The 16428-nt window shown below is 42.8% G+C and overlaps 1 protein-coding gene across 3 annotated transcripts in view; it reads right to left on the reverse strand.

The window, feature by feature from the left end:
- Positions 1 to 684: 684 nt before the first annotated feature.
- The window catches only part of PTPN21 (protein tyrosine phosphatase non-receptor type 21), an 89297-nt gene continuing 73553 nt past the window's right edge, over positions 685 to 16428 (reverse strand). For all 3 annotated transcript variants that reach the window (XM_061611907.1, XM_061611906.1, XM_061611908.1), the window contains 4 exons: positions 10383 to 10511; positions 9741 to 9975; positions 7942 to 8102; positions 685 to 5901 (listed from right to left, as the gene is read on the reverse strand). In XM_061611907.1, coding sequence (XP_061467891.1) covers positions 5773 to 5901; positions 7942 to 8102; positions 9741 to 9975; positions 10383 to 10511 — 654 coding nt within the window. In that variant the 3' untranslated portion in view covers positions 685 to 5772. The remainder of the gene's footprint in view (positions 5902 to 7941; positions 8103 to 9740; positions 9976 to 10382; positions 10512 to 16428) is intronic.

Here is a 16428-nt window from a genome sequence, read left to right on the forward strand (position 1 = left end):
ATTAGTCAAAGAAGACAGCAGGACAATGGGATGGGAGGTGGTTGCAAATTATGAATATATATATATACTCATTTTAAGAAAATTATCTGATTGGTTGGAAATATCGCAGGAGGGAAGAATTGCTACGTTATGTGGGAAGGAACTTGTAGGATTGGTAAACTAATGTCACATGTGTATTTAGTACTGTATAAAAGATCTATGCAGACTGTGCCTCACTGGACTCTCTCCTGGATGTCTCAGGGAGACTGACCCTGCATATGCTTGTAAAGAATAAAGGCCTACCTTTTTGCTTCAAGCCTGTGTATTCAAATTTCTTCAAGGACCTCCAGCAAAAGATCCCATAGGAGAAAATTCTCCATCAAGACCTAAATGCTGCAACCTCATAGAGGAGTTGTTCCATCCCCTTGGTCATTTTGGTTGCCCTTTTCTGAACCTTTTCCAGAGTTGCACATTAGAGTGCAGCTCCTGTTGCGAACTGTATGAGAGTCCCTTTTGAATTCTTGGCTGCCTCACTGGATTGCCGCTCAGTCTAAAACAGAATACAGTGGCAATAAGTGCAATAACCACCAATACTATTAAATACATTTCTGGCATCATCTTTTGGGTAGAAACTGTCTGGTCCAGTTAAAAGTTTTGCTCTAAAACATTTCTTACAGCAGTGAAACAACAAGTACATAAGCGCTTCAAATATTTATTTCCATGGCAAAAATAGACTATTATATAATTCATTTCACATATATTACATATTAAAGTAAAACAAGCATTTCTGTCTATCAAATACAATTTGTACATTGTTTTACAAACCCATTTCAATTGTACAAGGTTTAAAGCTGAAGAAATTATACATTTTTACAGTACTGATTGAGAGAGAGACACACACAAAGCAGAGCACACACTGGACCCCCCCCAAAAAAATAATACTTGAGTTGGAGACATGTGCTACTGTTGAAGCAAAGTGCTGAATAAATCCCTGTATACTGGCACAAAAAGGAGAAAATAAAGCACAAGATCCAGTATATTTCACTTGCATAGAGTTAATTCTGAAAGTTGTTGAGCACCCGATGAAGGCGAAAAAGATTTTGAAGTTTCAGAATCTCAGAAAACCTTGCAAGTTCAGCCCCCCTGAAAAGCATCCAGTTCCAGAGTCACACATTACCAGAATTGCATAGAAACGACTTCCTTGTGGTCCAGTCTCTCTAGTGTGGTGGGATCATGCAAATTAGGCATGTCTTTAGCTGTGTCCTTCAAGATGTTGCTAGACTGCAACTCTCATCCTCCTTGACCATTGGCCATGCTGGCTGGAACTGATGCGAATTGGGAGTCTGGCAATAGCTGGAGGGCCAAAGGCTCCCCATCCATGATGGAGATTATGCACATTACGTGGTTCCTTTCCATGCAAGGATGAAAGTGGTGTGGGAAATGAACAACATCATTTGCCTCAGGCATTTAGTCTCTCCATAGAAACATAATAGGAGCAGCAGAGAACTCGATATTGGGAGGCAATTCCCACACCGCAGTAGTGGCAACACATCCTAATTATACTAAGCTAGCACTGAAATCAGTAGTCATTTTGGGTCCAAGAGCAATTCAGGAAAGGAACACCACAGACCTGCTTTGATAACAGATATCTTACCGTTAGTCAGAGAATGGGCTACATTACCTAACTGGTCATTTTCTTTTCAGAACCTTTCTGGAAGTTCCATTTAGGTCATTTCAAATATCCTCAACATTTTTTAGGATATTCCGGTGAAATAAAATGACACATTGCAACTTCCTTTTATATACTTAGGCATCTTTTCTTTTTAACCTGTGCTTCAAGAAAGTTTTAAGGAAACTAAAACAGCTGCAGATCTCTAAACACACACATACACTCTCTCTTCACATGTCTGTATCTTGCTTAATCTGTATTAATAGGACCAAATTCCATCTTATTTAGCACAACAGGTCTTCAGGAGGGGGGGGGATTGTGGCACATTTTTCACTTCACAAGGCAGCATCATGTCAACATACATTTTGACAAAAAAACCCTACCCCTCTTTACTAGCATTTCTGAAATACAAAATGCAGCTTCAAGAAAACTGAGACTAGTTGTGCTGTACCCCAAAAGGGCCAATTCAGGATAACTGGGGAAGAAATGAGTGGGAACCAACCCCCTGTCCATATGCGGCAAGAAGGCTCTTTGCTTGTGCTAGAACATCCTACATTATAGCTTGCATTTCTATCAATCCCAAAATGTGCGACTGCACAGAGACGCAAAAGAGCCAAGGAAACGTAGTAAGAAACACATTTAGAAACCTCCCTTCCTTGCTTCCCCAAGTCTTGGACATATTCAACACACACCCCACATCCCCTACTTTGGCATCACAAGCCACTTTAGAACTTTCCTCCATTTTCAATATCAACTTATCATGCAACCAAAGCAATTGCTGTTTGCTAGGGGGTGAGGTGGGAGCGGGGAAAAGAGACCTGGGCCTTGGTGAGTAAGGAGTCAGATCTATAGTTCTCTGGGTTGTGTTTAGATCCAACAATGCAGTGTTTCATCGTAAGAGGTTTCAGAACTACTCTTTTCACTGCACTGAAATAGACCTCCTAAGAAGCTTGCTTGATAGCTTATAAGTCTGATCTTAGAGCTTAGCTTTAAGAACCCCCCCCCCGCCCAAAGATCAGGTCAAATCACATTGCTTGCAAACACTATGCCCATCAGTCATATGGCAATACTTTAGCAAGATGCACATAACTGTGGATATGCTTAGTGGGACAGCACTCTGTTATACCAAGCACAGTTCATGCTAATTGGAGGCAGGAATTGGGCAATGCATTCAAAGAGAAGGACTAACTGAATTTAATGAATTACCTCTGTGTGGGTGGGGGGAAAATGCACAATCCATGTTTCCTTGAATATGAATAAACACGATTTTAGCAGGCAGAATTAGGAATTAAGTGCTCTGTCTGAGCATTTTCTAGTCCTCTTACTTCAAGCCAGTTCAAGGATGTATTAAGTGCTTAACTCAAAGTGGGGATGCCAAAGGCAAATTCCCATTCTCCCTTTCTTTGTGCTGGTCAGGTAGGGCTAATATATGAACAAAGCCTCATTCATTACACAGAAACTGGTGCAACTGAACTATCTCTTAGGGAACAACCATCTGATACAACCAAGAGAGAATTGAAACAGAATCTTAAAGCAAGATACTAAAAACAATTCTTTATAGAAGGGTGACCAACCTTTGGGTCTCTAGACGTTGTTGGATTTCAACTCTCAACAGCCCCAGCCAGCATGGCCTATGGTCAAAGATGATGGAAGCTGCAGTCCAACATCTGGAGGGCAAATGGTTAGCCATCCGTACTCTATAGGCTACGACTACATGTTCAAGTATTCTGCATGTTGCAAAAAGGTAGACATGAACATTGTAGGAAGATTGTTCTTCTGATTGCCATATTGTGCCTGCAGAACGGTTCCAAATTCCTCTGTATTGCCTCCAAGCCTTCCCCTGCCTATACCCCTCCCAACTTTCAATGTTGACATACAAGACCCAGCTTGAGGAAAAGCTCTCGTGAAAAATGTCATGTTTTCAGGGTCTATGAATAAAATGCCAAATCATGGAACTTAGCCAAAACATCAGAACTCAAAACTTGCAGAAGCTGCCATTGATGGTAACAACTAAAAATGGCAGGAAAACTGGATCACCCAGCCTGATTTTAAACAGAGAGATGGCAAAGGTAACTGAGTCTGCACAGTGTAAATTAGCATCACTGATATCAAAAGCTGACCAAATCTTCTGCCCACTGTTCTTGAGGCCTAATCAGACTCTTCAAGGCACATCATAAACCTCTTTGGACAGTAGTTCAACCTCATCTGACTGTGGATTGTACGACTCAAGGATAGACATGATCAACATCAAACAGAAGAAAAAGATTAGCTAGAGGGATGTACCTTAAGCATAGAGCAATTTGATTACTGACTAAATAGTGTACAACAATCCCAAAAACAGCCAGAGGTGCTTTGAGACAACTTATTTACCTTGTGGTATTCACAACTACCATAAAGATAAGTGTATGGTGTAAATGCCTATGGAGAGAATGACCACCTCTCCATAAGTCTTTGACGTCATTTTATGCAATTATGGAAAACCCATTATTTTTTGCTGTTGATGTCTATGCCTTCCAGAGGCCTTTACCCTTCAGTAAGAACTTTTACCATTTCTGGTCCACCAAGTGCTCACAGAGAAGTGGAGTAGACCTATCAAAATTTATGTTGCTTTCTAATCTCATTTCAACCCCACTGGAGGGATGGCTTTTAGGGAGGTCACTCAGGAGGGAAAGGAAATAGGTTACCATAGACTCTTTGAACTGAAGATACTTTTTGATTATCTTGATAGGAGAACATAAAACAATACGAGTAACACTGCAGCCTATCTGCGAAAACATTTAAACCAATAACCCTCTCTCACATACAGGTTCCTTAGTTATCAATGTGCAATGCCCTACTTAAAAATTGTCAACTCTCACTCAGTCCATTTTAAAAAGCTTTTCTTAAAAAAAGAAAGAAAAACCTTTAGTAATGGTATGCTAATCAGTTAAACATACAGCATAAACGTTTCCCTAGATAAAAGAGCCAAGAAAGTGCTTATTTTTCACCTGCATCTACCTACCAGTAGAATCAAACAGTCTTCTAAATAAATGAATAATACTGAGGATACACTTCATTCATAACTTTTGAATCTTCTGAGAGCTACATAACACAACATAAGGTAATACCTTTTTTCCTTTTGGCTTGAAAGTATAAGCAACATTCTCCTTTCTTAGCTCTGGGGAGTTAAAAAAGTGCCAGATGTAACCATTTCTCCTAGCTTTTTTTTTTTTTTAAGTAATGTGTTTTCTACATAGACACTGCTCTTGCTCATTTTAAGACATCTCAAACTGTGCAAGCCATCATCACTTCCCATTTCCTCCTCTCTACTCTCTAAAAATATTAAACCAATCCCCTTCTGTCTGCCTGCATACATACTATCCTGAAATATTGTGCTGTTTGTAGTTTTTAGAAAAGTACAAAAGAAAAAGTTAAGTACAAAAGTAATAGCTTTAAGTGCCATCTTTTAACACTTTCGTGTAGATGCTGGTTCCAAATCTGTACAATTCATGAGTGTTTTAAAGATATATTAGCACTGATTTAAATACAAAATTCAAAGAACAGTGATGCCATTTGTAACTTCTGGGTAGTAGCCAACTAAATCATACATACCTAGAGAAGATCCACTGAAATGATGGACTGATTTCAATGGGTTTACTCTGAATATGTCTTGGTTACCACCCTCTATTTATAGGGCACGTATTTCCCACACAATGTATTGATAAGTACAGACAGATATAGTTTTAGGGTTTTTCCTCTTTACTCTAAAAGTGTTCTTTTTTTTTAAATGGAATTAAAAATTAGCCACCAATGATTTTCAGTGTGCTACAGTTCTGCCTTGGCAGGATCGGCACTTGTTTTGCCTACAGTAACACAGCCTCAGAAGTACATGAAAAGCACTGCATACCAATACACATATATATCTATCTTTTTTTTAAAAAAACCCACACTCATTCCTTTCTTGTTCCAGATACAACTGCACATAAAGAAAGAAGCCCATCCACTCAAAGTCTTGCTCTTTAAAAAATGATGACATCACTGGATTTGCACTCAGAATCTTTAAACCGAGCTAGAAAGGTTGCCCTGGAGGAAAGCAAAATGCTGCTTTTGTAAACTCTTGCAGACTTAAAAGTGGAGTTGGGAGTTTAGATAAGCCTTGAACTCTTAAGGAACTGAATGAGAACTCCATAGACAAACGTGTATTGGCACAGAGTCTGTACCATCATCATCCTTTGCTGTCTTAACATATCTAACATTCTTGGGATATCCAGTGCCTAGAAAAAAGATCAAAAAAGAAAAAGATTATGCCTGCATGTTTTTGCCCCAGGTGGACAGACACATTTACAGACAGTAGCTTAGGATAAGTTAAGGAACTTAGTGATAGGAAAGTTTCCTGCCCCCTCCATGCCCCTGCTGCATCCCCCCAAACACCTTTCTATATGGTCAGGGACCCTCTTGACTGATGGGGTGTGGGAAATGGGGGGGAAGTGCCAAAAATAGGGATCCTAAGACAAGTTAAAGTTCACAGAAATAATGTTCCCCACCCCTTGTTCCTACTGGCATCCCACATGGTTTTAGAGGGTAAGAGGTGGGTGCAAAAATCTTTCCTTCCATGAGTTTCATAGATTTGAGTTCTCAAAAGAATTCTATTTCATTGTACAATGCAATGCATGTTGAGGACAGACTGTAAAGAAAGCAAGGCAGTGAAAAGCCCAGACTTTCAAACCTTTGGCAGAAGCATAATCATTTCTAGATTGCTAGAACTGGGATGACTATCATTAATACGCCTTCTCTTTGATCTTTACCAGATCACTCTGTTTAAGGTGCCATCTCAAAGAATGCAACACTTCACAGAAAGATTCCTGGGCTTCACTATTCCACTGCCAGAGAGAAACAGGGGAAAAATCCATATCTATAAATTTGGCATCTTTGGGCAACTACCAAGGCTCCAGCAGCTTTGAGGGTACATTGCCAACCACCACTCCCTAGTGCTACTCATTGCTATCACCTCTCATTTGCTTACTGACCTGAGTGGACAGGCAAGCAAACAGTGTTGCCACTATCTCTCACATGTCCAATCCTGGGCCCAGCCCACACTGCCATTAAGAGGGCTAGGGCAGTCTAGAGAATCAGCAGGAGCTCCTCAACACTATATGCTTACTCTAGACAAGTAAGCTGAAGGTGGTGAGAAGGGGGCTCACCACAAGGGGTGCCTAGCTAGGTTATCTTTACAGTTGCCTGGAACCATTACCAGTTGCTGGAAACCACAGGAGGGAAGAATGCTGTTGAGCTCAAGTCCTGCTTGTGGGCTTCCTATAGGCATCTGGTTGGCCCCTGTGAGAACAGGATGCCGGACTAGATGGGCCACTGGCCTGATCCAGCAGGCTCTTCTTATGTTGCCCTACAAGACCCCAAACCCAGTGAGTTAACAACTTTCAGTGGCAGTGATACAGACAGTGAAATACTCTGTAGCTACCAAGGTAGGGTCCATTGCCATAGACTGTGTAGCCTTATGCATTCATCTGTACCTTTTATGCCCCACCTTCCAAGAAAAATAATTAAAGTGGCTTTGCAGTCAGTAAGTCTGTTATCTAACCAACACTGTATTATTTGCCTTAAGATGCAACAATGGCCACTATGCTAGAAATGAATTTGTGGAGGAAATGTCTGTCAATGGCAACTTTATATGCAGGTATAGAGGCAGAATAGAGGGTGAGAATGGACAAGGGAGGAAAGTAATGTCATGACAGCCTGTCTATGAGCTGATAAGAGGCATTTAGTGATACCCATTTGGAGGCAGAATACTGTTCATGGACTTTGGCCTGGCCCAGCAAGGCAATCCCTGCATACTTACATGCCAAGTACTGAATTCAAATCCAATATCCAGACATGCACATTCCAATGCCTGTCCAGCTGAGCACAAATGGGGAAGGGCTATTGCACTCATATCCTGCTTGTGGGCTTCCCATAGGCATCTGAGAGAATGAGGATGCTGCAATAGACAGGGGTGTGGTCTGATCCAGCAAGCTCTTTTTTATGTTCTAATGTCTTCCTCTAGGTTTCTACTAGGTGATCTGGGAGGATGAGACGCTTGATGAGTTACTCCATGGCAGGTGTGAGGAACATGTGGCCCTACAGATATAATTGGACTCCACATCAGGACCTGCCAGCAAGGCCAATGGTCAGAGAGTTGCAGTCCAGCAACATCTAGAGGGCCATAGGTTCCCCACTCCTGCTGTGTGGACTGCCCGAGCAAATGCTCCAACATTAAAAGGCAACACATCTGCCACCATTTTAAAAGATCAAGAAGTAACCTCATTGTGTTCCAAGCAGGCAATCATGATCTCCGATAAGATGACCACTCCAGTTCTTCCTGCACCAGCACTGCAATGCACCAGCAGGGGAGGGTTGGGGGCTGTAGAATCTGCTGTGCTGTTTGTATGGCGCCGGACTGATTGTATCTCTTCCAGATATGCTGTCAGATCCAATGGAAAGGAGAAATTATTTAAACTAAACATCGCTGCAACCAAGTCCATAAACAGCCGCCAACTGACTGAAAGTAGCATGCGGTGCAACTTATGCATAGCCACTCAGAAGTAAGGCATACTGTGTTCAATGGGACTTCCTTCCAGCTGTGTTGCAGCTTTATTATGTACACTCATCTGATAGCAAGCCTCACTGAACACAACGTGGTTTTACTTCCGAGCAATCATGTTGAGTACCATGTCAGTAAGTTAATCACATGCAAGAGTGGGTCATCCGCTGGAGTGGAGCTGCAGCAATAGCCTACCAGCCACAGCAGTGCTGTTGCTTACTGGGAGCGGATGAGGTGCTAGTGAAGTTGGAGTTATGCAGCGCACTGGCAGAACCAACCTGAAGCTCCTGCCAGTGCACCCAAACAGCCCCTGCCTCACCACACCCTCTCATGGTAAACAACAGTGACATTGCTACCAGAATGCTATTGCTGTGACTCTGCCCCACCGGGCGAGCCACTCCCAGTACCTAGCCTTCCATTTGAAGGTTGTAATAAATTCGAAACAGAAAAATAAAGTAATACTACTAGCTCCTGGTGGGAATCAGTGAAGGAGGGCCTCCATGCGCTGCTTATGGTATGAACAGTAAACGTTCTATCTGCCAAACTCTGCAGTATCTCAGTTGGGACCTGTCAAGATACACATTCTAGTAAAATGGGTTGGGCCAGAGCAGGAGGTCCTTACGGGCTTTTCAGAAGCACCTGGTGGTCCAATTAGAATAAACATTTCATAGTATTTCTCAACATACATTGCATTACATGTGTGTGTGTGTGAGTATATATATATATATTTATCTATGCTGCACATACACAGTTTCCCAATTGAAAGCAATTGACTGTGATCTAGTGACCTCATTTCTGAATCAATGCAATGTGCTTTATGCGGGCTACCCTTGAAAATGGCTTGAAAGCTGCAGCTATTGCAGAATGAAGCTGCCAGGTTACTTGGGCAGCAAGATGGGAGAATGCAACACCACTCCTAAAAGCACCGCACTGGCTCCCTGTACACTACTGTAAACTACCAGACTCATTAGCATCATGTTGCTAATGAGTTATAAAACCCTAAATGACTCGGGGGCCAAGTATCTGCAAGAGTACCTCAACTCCCATACTAGCCAACTCAATCCTTAAGATTGAAAGGGAGGTCCTTGCTCATGGTCCACACGAAGATTTGTATTGAGAGGATATGTAGAAGGATCTTCTCCATAGTGGGCCTTCAACTCTGGAATGATCTCTGCCTGAAGTTGCATCTGTCCCCTTCGTTGTTGGGATCCAGATGCCAGCTAAAGGCATTTCCGTTTACCCAGGCATTTTCAGGTTGACATGGCAATGTTGCCCTGAACAGTAAAATGTGGGCCTGTATTTTTAATTACTGTTACTTCATGTATATTTTTAGTTTTGCATTTGTTTTCATCACTAATGTAACGTTGCTATTACCCTTTGTTGTACATCATCCTTTGACTCTGCTTGAGGAACAGTGATTCATAAATACAATCAGCCAACAACTACAAGCTTCCAAATAGAGCTGTTTGTCCAGAGCTGCTGTTTGTCCAGAGCTGCTGAACAAAACAAACCACTTACACAGAAATCCTTTGATGTCTTCTGGGCAGCCATGCTCTGGCCAGTCTGTGTACTGAAGGTGCCAAACAGTTCTCTCTTGCCCTGTGAGGAGGTGCTTGATCTTCAAACCTGTTGTTGCGTAACAGCCAGAGTCTGTCCGGAAGCGGGTGGTAATTTTGAATCTCCCATACGTCACTGTGTTGTGCCTTGAGCCAAGCCGTGGCCAGTATCGGAAACTTTTCTCTCGGCCACCCTCCTGAAAACATAGTTTATAATGTATTTATTCATTTCATTTCTATACCACCTTTTCCTCCAAGGAGCTCAAGGTGATGTACATGGTTCTCCCCTCCCCATTTTATCTTCACAACAATCCTGTGAGGTAGGATAGGCTGAGAGTTGGTGATTGACCCAAGGTCACTGAATGAGCTTCATTGCTGAGTGGGGATTCAAACTCTGGTCTCTCAGGTCATAATCCAACAACTTAGCCATTATACCACATGGGCTGCCATTAAGCTTAGTCAACGAAAAGTGAACACTGCCCTTCAGCAGAAACAGAAGCTGCACCATGTTTATTGCCTTGCGTACAGAAATACCAGTCGGAAACAGAGCCTTGAAGACAGCTGCTTCCCAGCTAGTTCTTTCCCCAGCAAACAAAGTACCCACCTCTTCTGCTGTCACCATGGTAATAATGGCAATCCCTTGCTCCCACACCATCTGCCAGAAATCTTGGCATGTATTCTGCAAAGGACCTTGGGTAGCAATGTAATCCCACTCCATGCCCCCAACATAGACCTAAGAAACAAAGAAGGAAAAAGTTGCAGGTACTGAGTAAATTACAAGACTTGAATTGTCCCCCAGATTACAGAGGCCTAACTGGCCTCAATTAGAAGTGGGTATTTAGTGTCACCAGTCCCATGCAGTGGAACATTCTCCTAGCAGAGATTCGGCAGGCACCCTCACTTTTTACTTGCAAGTGTCTCTTGAAAACCCTTTTATGCCAACAGGTCTATGCAGCTGTCTAACTTTTTATTTTTATTAGCCAGTCACCTTAATTATTATCTGTATTTCTATTTATATTTTTAACGGTTTTATGTTTTAAACATTGCAAACTGCCCTGATTTTATATGATATGGCAGTATAGAAATACTTTTATAAATCAACGGACACAGCAACATTCTGGGAGATATCCGACCTTCTTCCATACTCAGAGTAAACCCACTGAAATCAATGGATCTAAGTAACAAGTATTAATTTCAATGGATCTACTCATTAGTATCACAAACACTGGATATCACCCTCTGTGATTAAAAAAATGGAGAGGTAAAAATAAGTCAACAAAAATCAACCTGTATGTTTCCCCTCCTGCATGTTTTTGTTCATTTAATCTCAAAAGCAGACAAGTCATACCATCCAGCATATGATGATGATGGGCAGAACATGGGTACAAGCCTCTTCCTTGACTGTCATCACCTCCATGGCAATTAGAAAGCTCCAAAGATGCTTGGCAGAGCCATAGGCCTCAGGCACTGCCATAACATGCCTCAGACCACTTCAGAGTAAAGGGAGGCTTGCTGATAAGCAGAACCAGCTCAAGACATTTTACTGCCTGAGGTGGAACAGCAAATGGTATCCCTGTGATGTTCCTATATTAATGTATATATGGTAAGTGTTGGTTGTTTAGAAGATACATGGTAAGTGGAGTGAAAGAGGAGGGGGAGTAAATGGGCAGTAGAATGCTAGATGATTGGCTGAGTGTTTAAAATGGCTGAACGTATAAAAGGAAGAGTGAGAGTGGAATCTGGGGGGAAGAAGAGAAAGAGTGGGTTGCTTGGTGGGGTTTGAGAGAGTTGTTTGCCAGGAGAGAGTGGAGAAGGAGGGGAGTGGAGTTCGGATTAGTATTGAGTAAAACCATATGCTTATGTGCCTTAAGAAGAAATCTTGTTAATCTTGTTAGCTTTGTTATCTTTAATAAATACTTAATTTGGTTTACCAAAGGCCTGATCCTTGGCTGGGGTTTCACAGACCAGAAGGGAGGGTAAGGTAATGACCAAGGCTGAAGGGGAACTGTAACAAATGGTGGCAGCGGTGAAGAGAATAACAATACCAGTATTCAGAGTCTCTGGGAATACTAGTATTAGGACGTGACTGGTGGTTGCCTAGCAGGGGGATCTGTTGAGATCTGTGCTACAGCGGGGAGAGAAACAATAAAAAAGGACAGTCCGGACTGGTGGAGTCCCTGGTGGTGCCTAGTGACAGGCAGTAGCCACGCGCAGGTAGTAACCTGACAGGGAGAGCCAGGGAAGGACGCCTCACATGTGGTGGCAGTAGCGGTGGGATACAAACACAGGAGAATACGTCACAGGTGTTGGCTGTAGCAGTGAGATACGAATACTAGAGAATCCCTACCAGTGGTGTAGCAAACAGAAATAACAAAACAAGATTTCTTGTGAGAGTGACTGGCAAAGAGTGTGTGGCAAAGAGTGAGTGAACTCAAACCCCATGGCTGAATACATAAAAATGAAAAGAGAGGAGCTGGTGGAGAAGTGCATAACATTCAATTTACCTCACGAGGGTAAAGGGGTAGATGAATTGAGGGTAGCACTTATAGGATTTGCAACTGCCCAGCAAAAACAACCTGTCAGGGAAGAGACCCCAGAAGGATATTTAAGCAATCCTGCTTATATAGAGTACTTGAGAGAGAAGTTAAGATGGGAGGCTGAGGAAAAAGACAAGCAGAGGGAGTTGGAAGCTGAGAAGTTGAAGATGGAAACTGAGAGATTGAGGATGGAAACTGAGAGAATGAGAGTGGATGCGGAATTACAGGCAAAAAATTAAAATTGGATAGAGAGAAATTTCACTCTGAGGAGACAAGGAAAGACAGAGATGGAGCAAAAATAAAAATTACTCCAAAGGACTTTGCTGTCTATGAGCCTGGTCAAGATCCTCAAATTTATCTCACAACCTTTGAAAAAGCAGCTCAGTTGTGGGGGCTACCTGAAGATAAATACATGCAGTATTTATCAAACCTGATTAAAGGGGAATTTGCTGAGGTATACCAATATTTCCCCTCAGACAGGCCCGTCACCTATGCTGAATTCAAAGAAGCAGTGTTTAAAAGATTCAGACTGGGGCCTGATTATTTTAGAAAGCTTTTCAGAAACTGCCAGATACAGACAGGGAGGTCTTTCGTGGAGCTGGGGGCAAAACTGATGGACATATTTGGGAAATGGCTGACAAGTGCAAAAGCTCAGTCTGTGGAGGAGGTGAAAAACCTCATGATATTGGATCAATTATACCATCAGTTACCACCAGAAATAAGGCTCCTGGTCAAAGACTGTTCCCCTACATCGGTGCAGGAGGCCGCAGAGATGGCGGATCACTTCGCCTCCAACAGAACTGGCTGGGTGGGGAAAACATCAAGAGATTTTAAACCCAGACCATATAATGCTGGCAGAAGGGATGTGGTACCACAGCGAGTGAGTCCTCCAGTAAAATCTGAAGGGCACAGGACACCCCAGAGTGGATCTGTGTACCCTAAAAGTGAGGAGAAATTATGCTACAAATGTGGTAGACCGGGGCACCTACGTTTTCAATGTGAGGTTGCCAACCCCATTAGTAATCCTGCTCAGACAAGGGCAGTGAAAACAGAGCCCAAGGCTTTAGAAACAGCGAAAAAGGTTCAGTTCTGCCAGATAAACTGGACAGAAGTAACAGACCTTGATTCAAGTCTGAGAGAGGAAGTGAGTGTACAAGGGGCAAATTATTGGGCATTGCTTGATACTGGTGCCGCTCAGACATTACTGAGGCCAGATTTAATAAAATCTGAGGTAATATTACCTCAGGAAACTGTGACTATCCAAGGAGTGAGGGGTCAACCAGAAAGTTTGCCTGTGGCCGTGGTGGAAATGACTTGGAGAGGCCGAGAGGGCCGATACCAAGTAGGCATTAATGCCCAGCAACAAGAACCAGTAATACTGGGAAGAGATGTAATGGGAGCCCAAGGAAAGATATATGTAGTGATCAGACAGCAAATTGGCAGAGAAAAAGAAGCCATATTAAGGGGGGCTGAAACAAACAGGGTGGAATCTGTTAACCAGCCTCAGGTCACCATAGCAACCACTAGCAGGCCTGCTGAAGGAGACAAACTGTATCAAGTGGTTGCTGATAAGAAAGAAGCAGAGCAATTCAGGGAAGAGCTGCATAAAGATATAAGTTTGAAGCAGATAAAGGAACAAGCTTTGACCCAACAGATTCCTTTCACTGACAAACTGAGGAATCAAGTTGTGTGTGAGAATGGGATTTTATATAGACTGTGGATGCCCGCTGAGAGAAAGGATGAATGTGAACCAGTGAAGCAATTGATAGTACCTAGCAAATACAGAACCAGATTGCTAGAGGTAGCCCACGATGTCCCAGGTGCAGGACATCTGGGAATAAAAAAGACCAAGAGGAGATTGGCTGCATACTATTATTGGCCAAACATCTGCAAAGATGTAAAACAACATTGTCTATCTTGTGGAATATGCCAAAAGGTGGGAAAAAGTGGAGTAAAGACGAAGGCACCCTTAAAGCCCCTTCCTATAATTGGACAACCCTTTTATAGAGTGGGAATAGATTTGGTGGGCCCTTTTTCCAAACCCACAAGGCATGGCAAGAAAGATCTAGTGGTGGTGGTGGATTTTGCCACCAGGTACCCAGACGCAGAAGCACTAAGATCTGTAGAAGCCCCTGTAGTGGCAGAGGCTTTATTAAAAATCTTTATGAGGCTGGGTTTCCCTCATGAAGTGCTGACGGATCAAGGCAGTGTATTCATGGGAGAAGTGATGCAATGTATGTGGAAATGTTGTGGTCTAAAACATCTAAAGACCACTACTTACCATCCCGCCACTAATGGGTTAACAGAGGGATTCAATGGCGTTTTGAAGGGCATGATCAGAAGCTATGTTCAAGATCACCCACAAGACTGGGATGAACGTTTGGGATGCTTCTTATTTGCATATAGAGAAGTCCCTCAAGAGTCAACAGGCTTCTCACCCTTTGAACTCATGTTCACTAGAAAAGTGAGGGGACCTTTGGAACTATTAAAAAATTCATGGGAAGGAACCCTGGGAGAGTACAAAACATCTGTAGTAGATTTTGTATTGGAATTCCGCAATAAATTAACATCAATGATGGAGGTGGTGAAAAAGAATTTGAGTCAAGCACAGGAGAAGCAAAGTTACTGGTATGACAGAACAGCCAGGGAACGTGTGTATAATGTGGGAGATATGGTTATGGCGTTCATACCCAGGAAACATGACAAATTACAGGCTAACTGGGAAGGACCATACCATCAGAGAAAGGCTTGACACAGTGACGTATGTAATCACCACAGACCAATTAAACAAAAGCAAAGTGGTTCATGTAAATATGTTGAAGCCTTACCATACCAGGGATGCACAGGTGTTGCAAGTTACCTTATTCCCTGAGGGAAGTGGGCCTGAACTTCCAGATTTGGTACAGGAAAGCAAAGACAAAGGAGGGGTAGATCAAGTGGAATGGTCAGAGGAGGTGAAGGAGGAAGTAAAAGAAGAGATTCTGAGAGTTTTGAAAACCTATAGGAATCTCTTTAGCAACAAACCTGGCCGAACCAGCATAGTTATACATTCCATTGATACTGGAGATCATGACCCAATCAGATCTGTTCCGTACCGTGTGAATGGGAAAGTTTTGAATGAGATCAAAAAGGAGGTGGAAGAGATGCTGGAATTAGGAGTGATCAGGGAATCCATCAGTCCCTGGGCCTCAAGTATTGTCCTGGTTCCGAAAAAAGATGGAACAACAAGGTTTTGCATTGATTATCGTCTAATCAATAAAATTACTGTCCCAGATGCGTACCCTATGCCTAGGGTAGACGCAATGTTAGAGTTATTGGGGGCAGCAACCATTATCTCTACACTAGATCTCTGTAAAGGATTTTGGCAAATGGAACTAGACGAGCAATCCAGAGCCAAAACTGCCTTCAGTACACCAGATGGGTTATATGAGTTTGTGACCTTACCCATGGGACTAAGGAACTCACCAAGTTCATTTCAGAGGCTAATCAATACTGTGTTGCGAGGCATGTCAGATTTTGCAGTGGCCTATATCGATGACGTGGCCATTTTTAGCAAGTCGGTGCCTGAGCATGTCCAACACATGACAACAGTATTGGAGGCCTTAAGAAAAGCAGGCCTCACAATAAAAGCTAAGAAATGCCAGTTTGGACTAAAGGAAGTAATCTATTTAGGACATAAGGTGGGGAGTGGGAAAATCACCCCCTTATGGAGCAAGGTGGAGGCAATACAAGCGTGGCCGATCCCCTTAACCAAAAAACAAGTAAGGGCATTTCTGGGTGTGGCTGGATTTTATAGGAAGTTTGTGAGAAATTTTGGGGAAATAGCAACCCCCTTGCATGAATTAACAAAGAAGAAGTGTTCTGAGCGTGTGGTATGGACGGATGAATGTCAGAAGGCTTTTGATCTACTGAAGCAAGCCTTGTGCCAAGGACCCATATTAATAGCACCAGACTATGAGAAACCATTCATCGTGGCTACAGATGCGTCGGACCTGGCGCTGGGAGTCGTCTTGCTACAGGAGAGAGAAGGCACCAGACATCCAGTGGCGTACTCTCTGGGAATACTAGTATTAGGACGTGACTGGTGGTTGCCTAGCAGGGGGATCTGTTGAG

The sequence above is a fragment of the Rhineura floridana genome, chromosome 2, assembly GCF_030035675.1.
Source record: "Rhineura floridana isolate rRhiFlo1 chromosome 2, rRhiFlo1.hap2, whole genome shotgun sequence".
NCBI lineage: Eukaryota > Metazoa > Chordata > Lepidosauria > Squamata > Rhineuridae > Rhineura > Rhineura floridana.